General features: G+C 37.7%; 1 protein-coding gene across 8 annotated transcripts in view; it reads right to left on the bottom strand.

The window, feature by feature from the left end:
• CEP170 (centrosomal protein 170) overlaps positions 1-16,758 on the bottom strand; it is a 2,077,048-nt gene that overhangs the window by 475,703 nt on the left and 1,584,587 nt on the right. For all 8 annotated transcript variants that reach the window (XM_044058284.1, XM_044058266.1, XM_044058311.1 and 5 more), the window contains one exon: positions 988-2,829. In XM_044058284.1, coding sequence (XP_043914219.1) covers positions 988-2,829 — 1,842 coding nt within the window. The remainder of the gene's footprint in view (positions 1-987; positions 2,830-16,758) is intronic.

A 16,758-nucleotide genomic window follows, 5' to 3' on the forward strand; every position in this document is an offset into this window, starting at 1 on the left:
GCAAAACCTGACAGTCCTTATCCAGATGTGAAGCTCCTAAGATACACAGACTTGGGATGTGGATCTTTTGGGGTAATCTTGTGTCCCCAAGTGGAGCACTTCTTAATGCCCAAAGCCTTATCAGTCATGTCCAAGGATTCCACAATAACAGCTGTAACAAATAAGCTACCACAAAAAGCACAGTAAGCAAATTTAAAGGAACAGGTCTACAATCCAAAACTATCTAAAAGTGACAACAGTACAACAAAAAGCACTACCACCAGAAAACGTACTAAACAGAGGAGAAATATAAATACATTTGTTTTCTTACTATAGGGGTGGAAGAAATAGCAGGAATGCCAAATGGACATTAATCTGAGACAAAAAGTCTATTCACTGCAGAGCTAAAAGTACTCTAGTAAGGAATTTTATAAAGGAATACTGACTTAAGCCACAAGAAATGAGAAAGATCAAGCTTGACTCATCTGTAACAAGAAATGAGCAAAAAAAAAAAAAAAAAAATCACTGAGCCTTGAGATCATGTCTGACTGACATGGCAACAAATGAGATCTGAGGAATTAGCAGGGTGGAGGGGAGGAACCTGAGCCTTGCGTTCAAATGTCTGAAACTCGCTGGCTTCAGATCAGATATGCCCAACAGTTGAAGAAGAAGGAAAAGTTAACACTGGATCAAAATGTTAGAATTAAAATGACATTTAACTAGTTATAAATAAAAAAAATAGAAATCTACACGAGACTACAAAGTGTACATTGAAATATATGCGACATATGAAAAACTACTTTGCAAAAAACACAAGACTTGGAAAAATGACTGACGTACAAAAGATTCCACATGCTTATAAGTCAATCTTGAATATTGTAACTCAATTACTGCTATTCATACTGGACTATAAAAAGCTGTCAAGAGTATAAATAAAATGAAATGCTGCAGCTTACTCTTAAATAGTATATTAAGAAACACTTTTAAAATTCTAAAGATGGCTATTACCTGCTGGAGAACTGTGTATTAGGGCTACTGGTTTAGCTTTTGAATCTGGCATCCGAGAAATGCTATTAGCTCTTGTTCTAGAGGAAAGCTTACTGTCAGTGCCTGAAGCTGTACGAAGTCCAGTTCTAACAGCAGAATCAAGATTGCGAGAGGTAGCAGAACTTCTAGATACTGTTGCTTCAGAGTCACTGCGAGCAGATATAGAACCCAACCTTGTTCTGCGTGGCTGAGCTAGTAAGTCAAGTCTAGAAGGTGTTTTTCTTCCTGAAGGGGGTTTTGATGTAGTAGAACTAGTGGTTGACACTTCAGAGGCCACAGACAGTTTATCAGCATCTGCTACTTCACTGTCAGATGCATCTCCAAGTCGTGCTCTACGCAATGTTGATGTCCTAGTAGGCCGAGGCCTAGGCAATGTTACAGATTTATTTGCAGGAGAAAGTGCAGTGGATGCTGTATTTCTGGTTGACTTTGTGGCTTCCAGTTTAGAATGTAGTAGTTCATCTGTAGAGGTAAAAGGTGCTCTGCCTTGAGACCGGCTGGAATAAGTTTCTTGATCTGAAGACAGTATGTCAGAGACAGTAGAATGAGGCACACTAGATGTTTGGTCATCATCAGTTAAGTCTAGAGATGGCTGTCTCACTTTTCCAGCACTCTGTAAAGACCTACGAGTCTCTGATCTGCCAGTTAGATCTGTGGATCTGGTTTTAGTTTTCTTTTCAAGCTTTTCCCTGGCACTTCCAGTTGTGCTTTTAGAATGATCTTTTTTTTGATCTTTGGAAGGAGAGCTGGTGACACCTCTTTCTTTGTACAGACTTGTCAGGCTTCTTCGCTTTTGTAGAGATTTTCTTTCAGTGTCTCCAGCAATTAGGCTAATAGTACTAGCTGTGTCAATATCGGATTCTGGAGACAAAGAATCATCCCTGTTGTAGCTAGGAGTTTCCGGCTCATCATCCAGCTTATTCTCTTCACGGAGTTTTGCTTCAAGAAATGCCATCACGGCTTCAGTATCCCTTAACAAAAGTGTAGTATCCAAACTAGAATCAGTTTCTGTGGAGTCAATTTTCTCCTGCAGCCTAGTTCCAGAAAATGTGGGAGTACATTCACTTTCCTTACTAATATGAGGAATAAGTTCTATAGGTACATTTGCACTTGGCTTATCTTTTGTAAAGCTGCCTTGTCTTACTAAAGCTCTTCCAGTCTCCTTCCTTTCTCCATCACTTCCTTTAGAAGTCTGACTCCTAGGTGTTTCTCCAGTTTTCTTTCTTTTTACTTCACTTGGTATGTCTTTAACATCCCCATTACTTTGCCGTGTATCACTAGCATCAACTGCTCTGTGGTAAACCCCAGGCACCTTTTTTACCAAGTCTTCCCTTCCTTTGTCACCTTGACTAGCAGCACTTGTAGACTGCTTAGATGCTGTTGATGATTTTGTAGATGTCCACTTTTGATCATGTTGCTTAACATTAACTGTAGATTGCTTTACTACTGCAGTTCCTATAATTGTGTCATTTTTGCCTATGTCAGGTAAAAGAAGCTCCCTATCAGCCTTGTGACTGAAGCCATCCACAGGCCTGTGTACCTTGGAAGTACTTTTTGCTTCCTGTTCCCGTTTCGCTCTGGGGGAACTGTGAGTTGCTGTTTCTTTTTCTTGCAGCTCAGTGTCCTGTTTCTCACCAATTTCAGATCTGTGACGAGGTGAGACTTTTGCTCTTGATACTTCACCGGTTTTGTCTTCTGTTGGAAGCTGGGGGAGAGTTCTCCTCTTTCTTTCACCTTGGCTGGTGGCAGAAGTGCCAGAGGCTGCACTTTTACCTGAAATACCGGATTCACTAATATCAGCTTCTATAAAGACAAAGCAAAAAATTAACACAGAATAATCCAAAAAGCAGACAATTATTTGGGCAGCAATATTCATCAAAGAGATCTGCAACACATACACTTGGTTACAAGAAAAAGCTCATCAAATATGCACTATTTATGCAATACAAGAAATCTCAGGCTTGTTCCACTTTTGAGTATCACTGTATATCAACAAAAGACCTTCAAGCTGAAGACACCAGAAAAAAAAATTCAAGTCGCCATCTAAAAACATATTTTACATGTATAGCATTACATTTTAAACAACTTAAGATTTCTAAGAACAAATTAGAAGGATCATACATTAGTTCATTACTTGTCTCCCGGCTGAAATGTTGGGTACTCAATATCCTTGGTGTAAAAATGCAAAGAAAAAGAGACTGAAACTGTGGAAGAGCAAATCTCAAACATTGCTCTTCTCTTCTTTTTGTAGGGGGCAAGTCCCTACACCTCCTGAATTTGTATACACTAACTCTGAGATTGCCATACCTTGGAAAAAAAGGTAATCTGGGATGGGAAATGGCCATCTCAGACTTAGTATATTTAAGTCCATTTTTTAGCCAGTCAGTCTCAGTGTTTCGTGACTCATTGTAGTGGGTCCCAGCATCTCAAATGGTTACCTAGTTAACTTATTGCAATATTTGGTTTTCAAGTGAATGAATCTCTTCTATTAAGTCACATTTCTGGAAAATCAATCTACTTATAGGCATGAAGTAGAAATATTTGATGGAAAAAAAACCCACACGGTCATCAAGTCCAGTTGAGTGTGAAAATACTCCTATTCCTGGCCTTCTTTTGTTTCACATTGTCTCAACACTTGAAGCTGAATTCAAAACTTGCTACTTCTGTCACTTTGAAACATGATCCAAGGAGTTAACACCCTCTCAGAAAAGCAGGTTCTTCAAAGTTCTGTTGTGAAACTTCAATCTTGCAGCTTACACTGGAGTCCAGTGATTATATCTTTAGTATTTGTTAAACTTCTCTCCTTAACCAGGACTCAAGACCAGATTATGGAATATAGTTTTAATTGCCTTCTACCACCTTACAACTTCAAAACGGGTTCCTATCGCAAAATCGAAAGTTAAGAACGCCAAATACTGGAAGGACAAACTTGGTAGTTCGAAAGGTGAGAATGTTGAAGCTGCAGAAACCCGAATTCTTTCCTAGGGGAAGAATTCGGTTGGCCATTTCTGCGGCTTTGGCATTTTCGGACCGGGTCAAGGTAAGTGTACAAATGGGTAGTGACGGACATTAGGGTTAGGGCGCAGGTCAGGTAAGTGTGTGATAGTGACGGACTTTAGGGTTAGGGCACGGGTCAGGTAAGTGTGCGATAATGACGGACTTTAGGGTTAGGGCTGGGTTAAGGATAGTGCATAGATAGTTGTGTAGGTTAGGTTTAGTGTAGGTTTTGAAGGTGTTTGGTGTGATTGTGTTAGGTGTGTGTTTTTCAGAACAGCAATTTTTTTCCCAAGGAAAAAATTAGCTGTTTTGAAGTTTCAATGTTATCCGAATTCGATCTTCCAAGTTCGAACTTATGGTGTTCGACATTTTGGAAGTTTGATTTCATGATATAGACCCTTCAAAACAGTGGGCAAATTACTTTCATTAGAAAAGGTGCACACCTATAAATGCAACACACTTGAAACAAGATGAAAATTTTCAAAACCAGTCAATCTGGCTATCAATAGCTGTATCTTAAATCAATGCTGTTACAGGCATGGAAGCTTTCACCTCTTCAGTTTGACAATGGAAAGTCTGTTCAGAGAACTTCCTGTTAAGGAAAATGTGAAACAATGATAGCGTGCAAATACTCGGTATAAGAGTGGATACCTGAATCAAGCATCAGATATAGGATTAACACCCATTAATACTCAGAGAAACCTTATCCTTCTGGAACATCGTGCACAGCCAACACTGTGACAGCTGTGAGAAATGAAGCAATCCAGGAAACAAAGGTAATGTCACAGGTTTAAATATCAAGCTTGCAATCTACAGATCTAGAAGTTTGTCTGCTATAACCCCTTTGCCTGTATTTGTTTTTTATCCACAAATCACAGCTTGTCTGTAATCTAAGTAGATACTGTGTCGCAAACTTATCTCTCTGCTGCTCTGATGTTTATATTTAGTTTTAATAGCAAACTGCCAAACTTGACATCCTTTACAGTTTACACCCTTTATGACAGTATCTGCATTGAGTATACAAGCATCAGCATTTGTTTTAAAATCATATATCAAAATATTCTTCCCAAGCCAAGCCATACTACATTTGTGATGAAGATGACATTGTTGTCGGAGCACCAGAAGCATCCTTTGTCAGTTCCCTTAAAGCATGGCTCTATCACAGTGAAGACATAGCTGCATGAGGTACTCAGTATAACAGTTATGTCTTCAAAGGAATGGTCACGGCACTGGCAAATCATAACATCTGAATTACACAGCATGAAACTCTGCTAGCCTAACCACTTTCTTCCACAGCCTTCCTGCAATGGCCAAAGCTGGTCTCATGCCAAAATGGAAACTGAGGTGCAGTGACAAGAGGCCCCAGTGTAACCAACACACACCCACATTACTTCTTGAAGGTAAAAACCTTTAATGCAAATGTTCTTGTGGTACACTAGCTATGACTATATGCAATAACAGTCAATTCTCTACAACAAGACAAAAACAGATTTTGTGCTATCCACTGAGGTAAAAAAAAAGAGGGGGGGGGTATCCTTATTACTATAGTAACCTCTCTCTCTCAAACATGCAAGTACTTCACACAAATGTTCTTTCTTACATCAGGGAGGGTTATTACTAAAGTAAATTGTAACATTTTGTTAGCATCCCAAGAAGAAGGTAGGCAGACACTGGGTGGTGGACAGTTTCACGATCCTCTGTAACACAGATGTGTGAAAACCTTTCCTACTCTTAGACTGAGCTTCCAAGCTCATAGTTTTACTGAATTTATGAACAACAGTCCAATGTGCAGTCTCTGATCCACAGAGTGCTGCAAACACTTATGAAGTGAGCTCAAACAGGGACTTGAAGCACTTGTTTATAATGAGCCACCAATCTGATAAAGTTTGAACAATAACAAGCAATTCCTCTTTTGAAGAAGACTCTTTTGTTTATTACCACTGCCTGATAACTATCAAGCATCGCTACTGATCAACGTTCATTACCTTTTGGATTACAGCCAATCACAGAGCCATCATTCATAAAGCTAGAGCAGTTTTCTCTTTGCATGTCCCTAACTTTACTCCTCATAACTGCCATGGGCACTCATGCCATTGTATGGCCATCCTATGCTCTCTCCATGGCATGTGCATGCTCCCATATACATGTCACCTGACAGCTATCATCACCCGCTTGGGACTGCCATGTCCACACTGCCCTAGTCTTATGGCCATTGTGAACATGCAAAGCCTCTGCTTGCACAGGAACAACTGGTCAACTGAAATGACCATCATGATGGGAGAGCTAGCATAAGCAACTCGCTCCCATCCTCCCCATTCTGGGATCTTTAAGTGGCCAAGCCACAGGTATTCTAAAAGAATGATTCTTTGTTGCACAGCATCTTACTGGCCTGTGAACAACAGATGGGTATAATAAATGTTTTCCAGCATTCTGGTAAAAATCACACTGGGAAGGCTGTGTACTGATTAAAGATAACAGATACCAGCACCTCAGGGAGAAGAGTAAATAGGTGGGGTGGAAGAAGCATGGTAATACCTCAAAACAGCATGTATGATGTATGGCCAAGCCAGGTATGGAAATAAGGTACATAAAGAAAACTGGTGGTGACATAAAAACATCCTGGAAGTTATCAAAAGGAGTGAAGCAAAAGGTGGGAGATAGAAAAAGTAGACCAGGCTAAGAAGAAATACTGGTCCATACAACTAGCAACAATAAGAAAATCAAGGCCACTGGTTCAGACCCAAAAGTATTTTATTCTCTAGTGCCTCAGTACAAAACTTTCCAGGAGTTACAAAATTCAGCTAAAAATGTGCTACCTTTTGTACCAAAAACACAAACTCAATCAATCAATAATACAATCAAACAATTAAATAAAATACTTCCAATTAACCTCTCCATTCAGTCCCATAGGGACCAAAGTACCATATTTAAGAATAAAGGCAGACTCTTTGTATAACAGTTGTTTTCTTTCAAAAGAATTTCATCATCATTTTCAACAAATACTTACTCTAAAATACAATCTTGAAGCATAAAAAAATCACTGCCATGTACATCTCTGAAATGACATGTCAAAATGTTGTCTTCCTTTTGATTTTTTATGTCCCTGATATTTCCATTAATCTCACTTTAAAACTTCTCTTTGTTTCACCAATATTATAAAAGATACCACACGGGCATCTTAAGGCATAAATAATCCCCTTGCTGTTACATGAAAAATGTCGCCTTGGTATATATTTGATTTTATTCATATATTCAAAAGAACATATTATGTATTTGCAAAAAAAAAAAAAAAAAACTATTGCATTTTATAAGTGCCCTTAGATGTTGGACAAACACTTAAGTTACTTTTTGGTAAGACAAAATTTCCAAGTATGTCCTTTAAACTTCTTCCCTGTTTGTATGACATCATAAGGTGCTTACTCAAAATGTTACTCTAATCCCCATCTTTGTGGAGAATCCAATAATATCTTACAATACTAACGTCTTCACTTTGTTATATGTGCTAACAAAATACATTTCTTCATTCTTGTTTTCACCATTCTCTCTACCCCCCCACTGACCTACGACCTATCACTAACATTGTTTTTGATTTTAACATAAAAAGTTTTTGCTTAGCTTCTTCTATTGCTTTCCTACTATGACCTCTATTATAAAACATAATGGAAGTATTATATATTTCTTCCAAGAAATTTGTCTCAACATTACATATTCTAGATAATCTTAAAAATTCACCATAAGGCAAAGATGATACAACATGGGGGGGGACAGCTAGCAGCATATAGGTACTGGCTTCCATCTAAGAATTTCCTATGTACCCCAGTACAAATGTTGCCATTGTCTAAACCCTTAAGTGTCAGATCTAGATAAGTGACCTGGGTTCCATATTGTAGCCCATCAAAAGACAAATTGAATGTATTTTGTTGTAAATCAGCAACAAACTGCAAAATTTCACTCTTACCCCTTCACATAAAAAATTAAATCATCTATAAAACAACAATAATATTTTACATAATTCTTAACAAAATTACATTTATGCAAACATACTAATTCAAAATAAGCCATGAATAAGTTTGCATACATTGGGGAAAATGGTGCCCCCCCCCCCCCATGGCTGTTCCCTGTTTTTGCAAAAAATTATTACTTAAAAAAAAATAAGTCAAATCAACCAAATAATTTGATAAGGGACTATCCCCCAAGAATACTTTATAGCATGAAGTCCACTCCTTATGTTGGATTGATGTATATACATTTTTAACACACAACGTTATCCAATACATGTTTTTATTCTACTTAACATGAGAAATCTTATCCAAAAAATCAATACTATCGTTAATATAGGATGGATTTTTTATGACATATGTTAAAAAAAATCTTATATAATAACAAAAGCCCAACTCCATGTAAGAAATATTTGCAAGCTGAAATAATGGGACGTCCTGGTGGAGTATTTATGTCTTTGTGCAGTTTAGGCAAACAGAAAAATGTAGCTAGAACACAACCTTCACTATTAAATGTCTTAAGTACTTCATCATCTGTAAAATACCCTAGCCTCACACCTTTTTGTAGCAGTCCTGAAACTTAGTTATAGCTTGTTTATAGCTTTTCATGCCACTATTTTCATATACATCTTTATTCTGTAAATGTTCCAAACACATTTTGAGATACTGATGGAAATGCATTACTACTATTTTATTTCCCTTATCTGATGGCTTTATAATTAAATCCCTTCTTTCTTGCAGTTGTTTTAGATATTTCCACTCTCAATGTCAAATTATAACAAATATTGTTCTTATTATATAACAACTTATCACACATTTCATTCATGGCAAATTTTAACATTGAATTAAAATGTATAATTTTTTCATTAGAATAGGAGGGAATATATCTTCTTTTCATAGGCATAACAGACGTGTCAATAGAACAATAAGCATTATTTTCCACACGTTCCATACACATATTCAAATCTGGAAAACAAGAATGAAAACTTTCTTCCATAGAAACATCAGCACAAGATAACTTAACATCACTATTAGCATAAAAAACCTTGAGGTGCAACTTACGAACAAAACAGAAAATTTGCTGGTTTAAAAGAGGTTTCCTAGGTAGCACAGTAGGGACATATTTCAGCCCCAAATTCAAAACAGCAAATTGTTCATCTGACAAAATACATCCAGAGAGATTTACAAAAATATATTAGAGTCAATATTAACAAAGCCATTGCCACCTGCCTCTTTTGTTGTTGAAACGCCATGGTGCCACTGTCGAAAATTGTCCAGACTCATTACCATTGGTGTAAAAGCCATTTTGGTTTCTTTTCCGATTAAATTCCTCCTTATCATTCTCTCCTTCTCTCCGAAACTGGCGTTCATGTTCCTCTACTTGTTTGGCTGCTGGCAAAGCTGGATAATCATGTTCGTTTTCTAGGCGCCAATGTGGTCTGTTTCGTCTGAGGAAGCAAAGGAAACTAAAAGAGGTTTTTCATAACCTCCCCCTATAACGTCATCCCTTCCCAAGCTGCTGTTTAGTTGAAGACACAAAGACCCACCCATTTTCATAGTCTCTAATGTCCCTTAAAAGTTTTGTTTTTTATATTCCACTAAATCTTTTTCTAATGAATTTAACTTCATATTTACATTCTTCATCAAAGAATAAATACTAGTGGAATTCAGAGAACTGGAAATCTCTAAAGATAAGGACAGCAGTTCTTGCTTAAGTTTTTGCTGTTTAAGTTGGTCACGTTCAAGCAAAATAGTAAGCCAGTCCATAACACATCTGTGAACCTGCTGCAACCAAACATTCTTTAAATACTTTATCAGAATCACACTGCACATCAAATGGTTCACTAGGGCTCTTTATAAACCGAAGACCTCTAGGTGTAACATTCAACTCCATATATTTTTTTAAGCCCAAAATGTTAAAATGTACCTTAGTTTCCTTTTGCAGCAGCATTTCAAATTTATTACACAGTTCTCTCATACCCAAAGGGACAGAATTGGGCACCTGCCCCACTGCAGAAAAGGGCTTATTCACACGTTTCTCTCTCTCCTCAACATACCGATCAAACAGCTGGGCAAAACTGGAAACACCATGGTTGTTCTCACCAATAGAAATCTGTGAAGCCTGGATATACTGCTCCATTGTTCTCCATGACCCAGATGAATCTCCAGAAACACCAGCAGCACCCAGCACAGGTAGAGAATCTTCCTCTAAAAATTTGTGGAATGTGTCTGTTAGGGTATGAAGCTGTAAAGACAACTAGTCCATACAACTAGCAACAATAAGAAAATCAAGACCACTGGTTGAGACCCAAAAGTATTTTATTCTCTAGTGCCTTGGTACAAAACCTTCCAGGAGTTACACAATTCAGCTAAACATGTGCTACCTTTTATACAAAAAACATGAACTCAATCAATCAAGAATACAAACAATTAAATAAAGTACTTCCAATTAACCTCTCCATTCAGTCCCATTGGGACCAAAGTATCATATTTAAGAATAAAGATGGACTCTTTGTATAACAGTTTTTCTTTCAAGAAGAAATACTGGTTAGCCTGCAAAGAGGCAGACTATCAGCTTCTGGAAAGGGAATGGTACAAAAACTCTTAACAGGATACAAGACAAAGACAGAAAGATAAAGGAGATAGACACCATTCATAAGGGAAGCAAGCAACAACCTTCTCACCAGTCAAGAAGATATCAAAGGCAGATGGAAGGGGTGCCTCTACGCAGCTTCTGAACAAAGAAAATCCCACAGAACCTGCACTGTCCCATACACAATGTACAATGAAAGAGGAAGGAGAGTCCACCCTAGAATTATACAGAACAGCACTGGAGAAAATCAGGGAAACCACAAGCTCAAATTAGGTCAAAGCAAATATGATTAAGATGTTGGGTGAGTCAAGGATATCAAAAATGGCTGCACACAAACAGGTTGATATGAGCTCTCCCAGTACAACAACTGAAATTCAGAAAAAAAGCCTGTGTGATTTATCATTCTAGATAAAATTCAGTTAATGTTTAATAATTATACAGCCTGAATGCCAGCAAAGAAGAAATTTGAGGAAAGTAAGAGAAAATTAACAAGACAAAGAAAGAAAAGACTCCAATTGGAAGGAAACTTTCAGCTGCTCAGCAAAAAGCAGTTTAAGTTTCAGCTTTGTTATGAGAGATGGCTTCCAGTAATTTAGAGGGAAAAAATAAACCAGGTGCACTCAGCTTATTTTTTATAGTTGTAGGGATGTTTTGTTCTGTATGTTTTACTGTATATATTATTATAATGAGGGAAATTTACAGCATATTTGCATATGTAATGTTACTGTGTATAACAAGCAGTGTTTTTATACAAACTACTTGCTTTTTATATGTAACCTTCATGAGAATGATGTCATGTGATTATTTCGATTGCCTTGGAAATGTTAATTCAAGGGTGGGGGGTTTGTTAACTGAAGTGGGTATTTATACTGTGATTTTACATTTAGTAGTTATTCTGATGAAGTATTTTGTATTTTCGGCCGAAAGCTCTACATTTATTAAATATTTGTGTGGAGCCTGGTTGTTTCAGTTTTGTTTTCATTTTTGTTTGCTCTCAGATGTGTTTAATATAAGTGAAACACGGAATGAATATATCCACTCAAACCACAAAAGTCTGAAAAAAAACAAAAGAAACTAACTCGCTATTCAGATGAACTGATAAAACTGTGTAACTCAGTGGCTGAAATGAAAACCACGCTGGCTGAGCATGAGGCTTCTCAAGAGGTATTTCAAAAATCAGTGGAGTTAAAAGACAGTGAACACAAAGAAAACTTGGGATTTTCTTCTATAATAAAGAAACTGGAAGAAAAAAACATTAATTTTATGAAAGTACGAAAAAGCAACTGGACTGGTGTTCCAGATTAGGCTCTGTTAATTAAGATAGTGTGTATGCTCCAAATATAGCCTAGAGAAACCAGCCAAGATTTGTATTAGTAAAGACGCAATCACACTAGCAGAAAGTTGCGCCTGACAAAAATGTGACAGAGGAGAAAAGTATTAAAAATGGATAGCAGAGTGATTGCAGAAAATGATTATTCATTGTATACCAGGCAGAAAAGAAGCACATTCATCATTGCAATTAAGGAATGTCAAGAGACAAGTGTGAGATTCAAGCTGCTGTATCCAACTTTCTTCAGAATATTGTTTCCTGGAGGACTAAAGCCATTTTTGGATGCAAAACAGGGCAGGGAGGAAAAAAAGTTAAGCCAGTAAACATAATGAGTTTATGTTTCTCATTCTTCTGATAATAACAAAGCCCAAAGAGAGATTCTGCCATTTAAACTACTTCATTGTTCCAAAAAAATGTTTAGTGACAGAAAAAAGCACAAAAGTTGACTAGAAAAAAAAATAATAATAAACAGGTGTACCTTTGATGTGAAACAGAAACTGGTGTTGGGATATGAAGAGGATCAGGTAAAAGACCAGCAACAGTGAAGTTAATGAACAAATGGGAGATTATAGGATTGGATGTGGAATGTGGCTTTGCAAGAAGTGGCTGAGAAAGAAGGGAATTTCGTTGCCTGTGTTAAACTGCTAAGTGAACTATAAAGCATACGCTCCACTTCATGTCATTAATTTTATAAGGACACTGAATGCAATGTAGTAGTAACTGCAAGTAAAAATAATGATGTAAATTGTGTGTTACATTATAAAGTAGTTTTGTACAATGTGCAGTCAGGGTTTTTTAAATGTGAAAGGGGTTTTTATCAGCGGCTACTGCAGATGTTAAAGACATTAAAACAAGAACGTATTATGTGTTAGTTGCAAAGTACCCATGCTTTACACAGTAATAAAGTAAGCAAGGCTGGAGAGAAGCAAGGTAAAATGAATATAATGGTGTGACCTTGGGTTGGTGGTGTGGACATGGATGTAAATGTTAATCATGTTATGAAGAATTAAGACAATAATTTCTCCTGTTTTTATAGAGGTGGATATATAAATGGGGGCTGTATGTAGAATTAAAATAATAATGACCCTGTTTTTTTTCTAGAGGTGGGTATCTACATTACTGTCATTGGCTTGAGCTACAGACATATTTTTAAGCAAACTGTCTTGAAAAATAAGATGGCATCTTGAAAGACATGGAAAATTGTAGCTGATTTTGTATTTGCAAAGTTGTTAGGTATTTTTCCCATTACCAAAGGGCTTTCACCGGGAGACAAATCATCTCCAGGTATAATAATGACCATTGCCTGATACCAGATCATAACAGGTTTATCTTTTTTCTGATTTTGGAGCATAATCAGAGTTTCCCATGCACTACATATAATTTGAACAGTTTATGAAAATTTGTATAAAGCAGAAGAATGTGGAAACCAAGAAAAGGCACAAATGGAAATATTTGCAGAAGACTTGATTATGCCAATATTTTAGACCGATGAGATAGAACAATTAATAGCCAAGACTGAAAGCAATTAGATAAAATGGTGATGTATAATCACTCAACAGGGAAGTCTGCAGGAACAGATGGTACTCCTATGCAAGTTTGGAAGTTGGGAGGGAAGAAAGTGATAAAAATCTTAAAGGTGTTGTTTAACAATAAAAAAAAAAAGGAAGTACCAGCACCTTGAAAGAAAGCTGTGGTAACTGTATTACCCAAGAGGGTAAATACCTTTACAATGTAACCAGCTTCATATAAATCACTTTCTATTTTTAACCATGACTATAAACTGTTTTATGTCTATACTAGCTAGGAGAAAGGTAAAGGGGCTGCCAAAATTGACAGACATGGATCAGTGTAGTTTTGTGAAGTTGAGCCAAACATTTGACAGCATTAATGGAACAATGCTGGTCCAGAGAGAAGTACAGTAGAAGAAAAAAACAATACTGCTGGTGAGAGTTAATGCAGAGAAGAAATTCAATAGAGTCAGCTGGAAATTTTGAATACAGCAATGGTATAACTTTCAATGACAGAATAATAGGACTAATTAAGTTGACCCTGTATGAAGGGGGTCAAAGGCAAAAATTAAGGTGGGATGCTTCCTCTCCAACAAGCTATGTATGAAAAAAGGAACCTAAGTTTTGCTTGCAACATAAACAGGACAAGTTGAAGAGATTGATATGTTTCGCATAGAATTCTGGTTCACTAGAACAGGCTCCCCCAAAGATGTGAAGTAGAGTTTCTCCCTACCCCTATTTAAGTGCAACTTGGACCGATGGATGGGTAATCTGAAATTTACCCCTGGTCTGGCTCTTATGTTGCTGATGGACAGAGGCAATCAGTAAATCACTCCCTATTAATCAAATACAAATCAAATTTGGGTTGCACGGCTAGGCTTTTAAGGGCCCTAGTGGTGGTTATACTGCTATGAACTCATAAACCAGGCAGTGTCCTCTTTCCCCTTTGTATACTTACTTTACATTTAGAGTCACTGGCAAAAAAATACAGGAAGTACCAGCACCTTGGTATCAAATTCCTGTTACACTGCATGAAAGTGTTGGAAATGGTACTTAATAAATGAATACTTAGCGTAGTAGAAAGTAAGATGGGAATGTGCAGTTTGGATTCAGATCAGGATGCAGCACAAAGGATGAGATGTTAGCATTAAAACAGAAAATGGAGAAGTTAGAGATAAGGAAAGAGTCCAACTAAGCATTATTAAACTTGAAGAGAGTATAAGACAAGATCCCAAGAAAGCTGATTGGGACAGACCTGCAATTGTTCAAATGCCTAGAAACACTGGCAGAATTACTCTGGGCTACGTACAAGAACCCAATGACCTAATTCACAGAGGGGTTCCCAGTGGGAGTAGAGATGAATCAGGGTTCAGCTTTGACCCCACTGCTCTTCATACTATTGATAGTCTACAGTAGCAAATATGTCAGAGGGGGCAAATCAACAAAGCTGCTACATTCAGATGTGGCATTACATGCAGGAACTGAACAGGAACTTCAGCAAATAAGAAGGAAATGGAATGCAAAACTGAAGGCATAAAGGATGAAACTGGGTACAGAAAATACAGTCATGGCAGGAAATGAACAAATCAGAAGAAGCTGCACATTTTAACAACTGGATTTTTAAACAGAAACTTGAGCTACTTCTGACCTCTACTAGCAGTCATGTCTCTCTGGACCAGGTGGCTCTGACTCAGGTTGCTGCATAACAAACACACTGAAAAGTTGTCTCAAAAAAGGAATAACCAAAGGTGTGCATGACTCAAACCTCATTGAGTGGAACATCTCTGCTTCTAGGAACACTCTCCATTTAAAACACTCTTACAACTAAGAAAAATGGTCTGCTCAAAGCAGACTTACTCAGAGATGGAAAATCCAAGGGAAAATAATCTTCCTCTTTACTTTCTGTACACAAGCCAAAAGGTAAGCAAATCTGAGCCCTGTAAGCAGAACACCATTGTCATCATCACGAAAACTGGAAGAGGGTGGAGGAAAAGATAAGAAAATTCCATTGCTGCAGTCCTTACTATTGGGTATAGTCCGATCAGTCGCGGCCCACCAGAGGAGAAGGCTATAGTCAGTCGTCAGCGATGCGTAGGGGCGTCACAATAGTCGTCAGAGTACTAATGCGCATGCGTCATATCCCTTTCTCAGTTCTTTTTCTTGCCCCAGATGTCAGAAGAAAGAAAAGAAAAGAAAAGAAAAAAAAAACAAAAAAAACATACATATAAACAAAATAAGTATATAAGCCCTACACAACAACCACCCCTACACACAGGGGAGGAAGGAGGGAGGGGAGATTGGAAATATATCCCTCCTCGATCATCTACATTTATGTACAGGTAAAAACACTACCTATGTTCTTATGTCATTGCTGCAGTCCTACTATTAGGTAATCCCAAAGCAGAGGTGTAAGGGAGCTGGGCAAATCATAAGAAGCAGGAAGTATGCAAAATCTTTTCCCCTTTAATTTGGGGGTCTGCATAAAAGTAGGCAAATGAATAGTTTGGTTTAAAAGCCACACTAACCACCACGTTAGGCATAAAAGGAGGAGTAGTGCAGTATACCCTATCTCCTGGGAAAAATCAAAAAAAAGGGCTCTGCCAGGCCTGGCCTGCAGACAACACCCGTTGTGCAGAAGTAATAGCCAACAAATCTTCCATGACAAATATTGCAATTCAACAGTTCAGTAGAGCAGAGCAAAAAGAGGGAGAGAAGGTTTTTTTTCCAACACAAAGAGGAGAAAAAGCTGAGAGGTAGGTCTTATATAGGGGGTCTTATATTTTGCCCTCTAAGAAACTTACAAAAAGAAAAAAAAACAAAACAATGGTGGGTCATGGTCATCACGAGCAGCTGATTGCTGAGCTGCAGCATGAAATGGAAGGGAGGACAGAAGATGCAAGAGAAGATATGTAGATTGAAGATAGATTGCCAGGCTCAGCCAATTAATCTCAGAGAAATCTCTACTCCATTTATCTCTCCCAAGAAAAAAATTCCTTTTTAGCCTTCTTCGTACTTTCATTAATTAGGTATTAGCTTCCATAATCACATTTAAAACTTGGTTGGAGGAAGTTGAGACGGCTGAATTTCAACACAGAATATGAAGAGAAAGGTCAGAGAATGAAGAAAGTGATGGAGTCTGGCTATAAGTCCTGCTGGGTATGCTCAAAGGGAAGACAAACTGAAGGCCCAAAGGCCAGGCTTAAGTGAAGTCAGAGTAGACCAGACCCAGTACCAGCCAATCTTTTGTCTGCTTAACACATCTGCTAAGAGTGCTGTGCTCCTGCAGAAAACCTTGCCTGAAAGAGT

The sequence above is a fragment of the Protopterus annectens genome, chromosome 1.part2 (assembly GCF_019279795.1).
Source record: "Protopterus annectens isolate FY-2018-M chromosome 1.part2, PAN1.0, whole genome shotgun sequence".
NCBI classification, from domain to species: Eukaryota; Metazoa; Chordata; order Ceratodontiformes; family Protopteridae; genus Protopterus; species Protopterus annectens.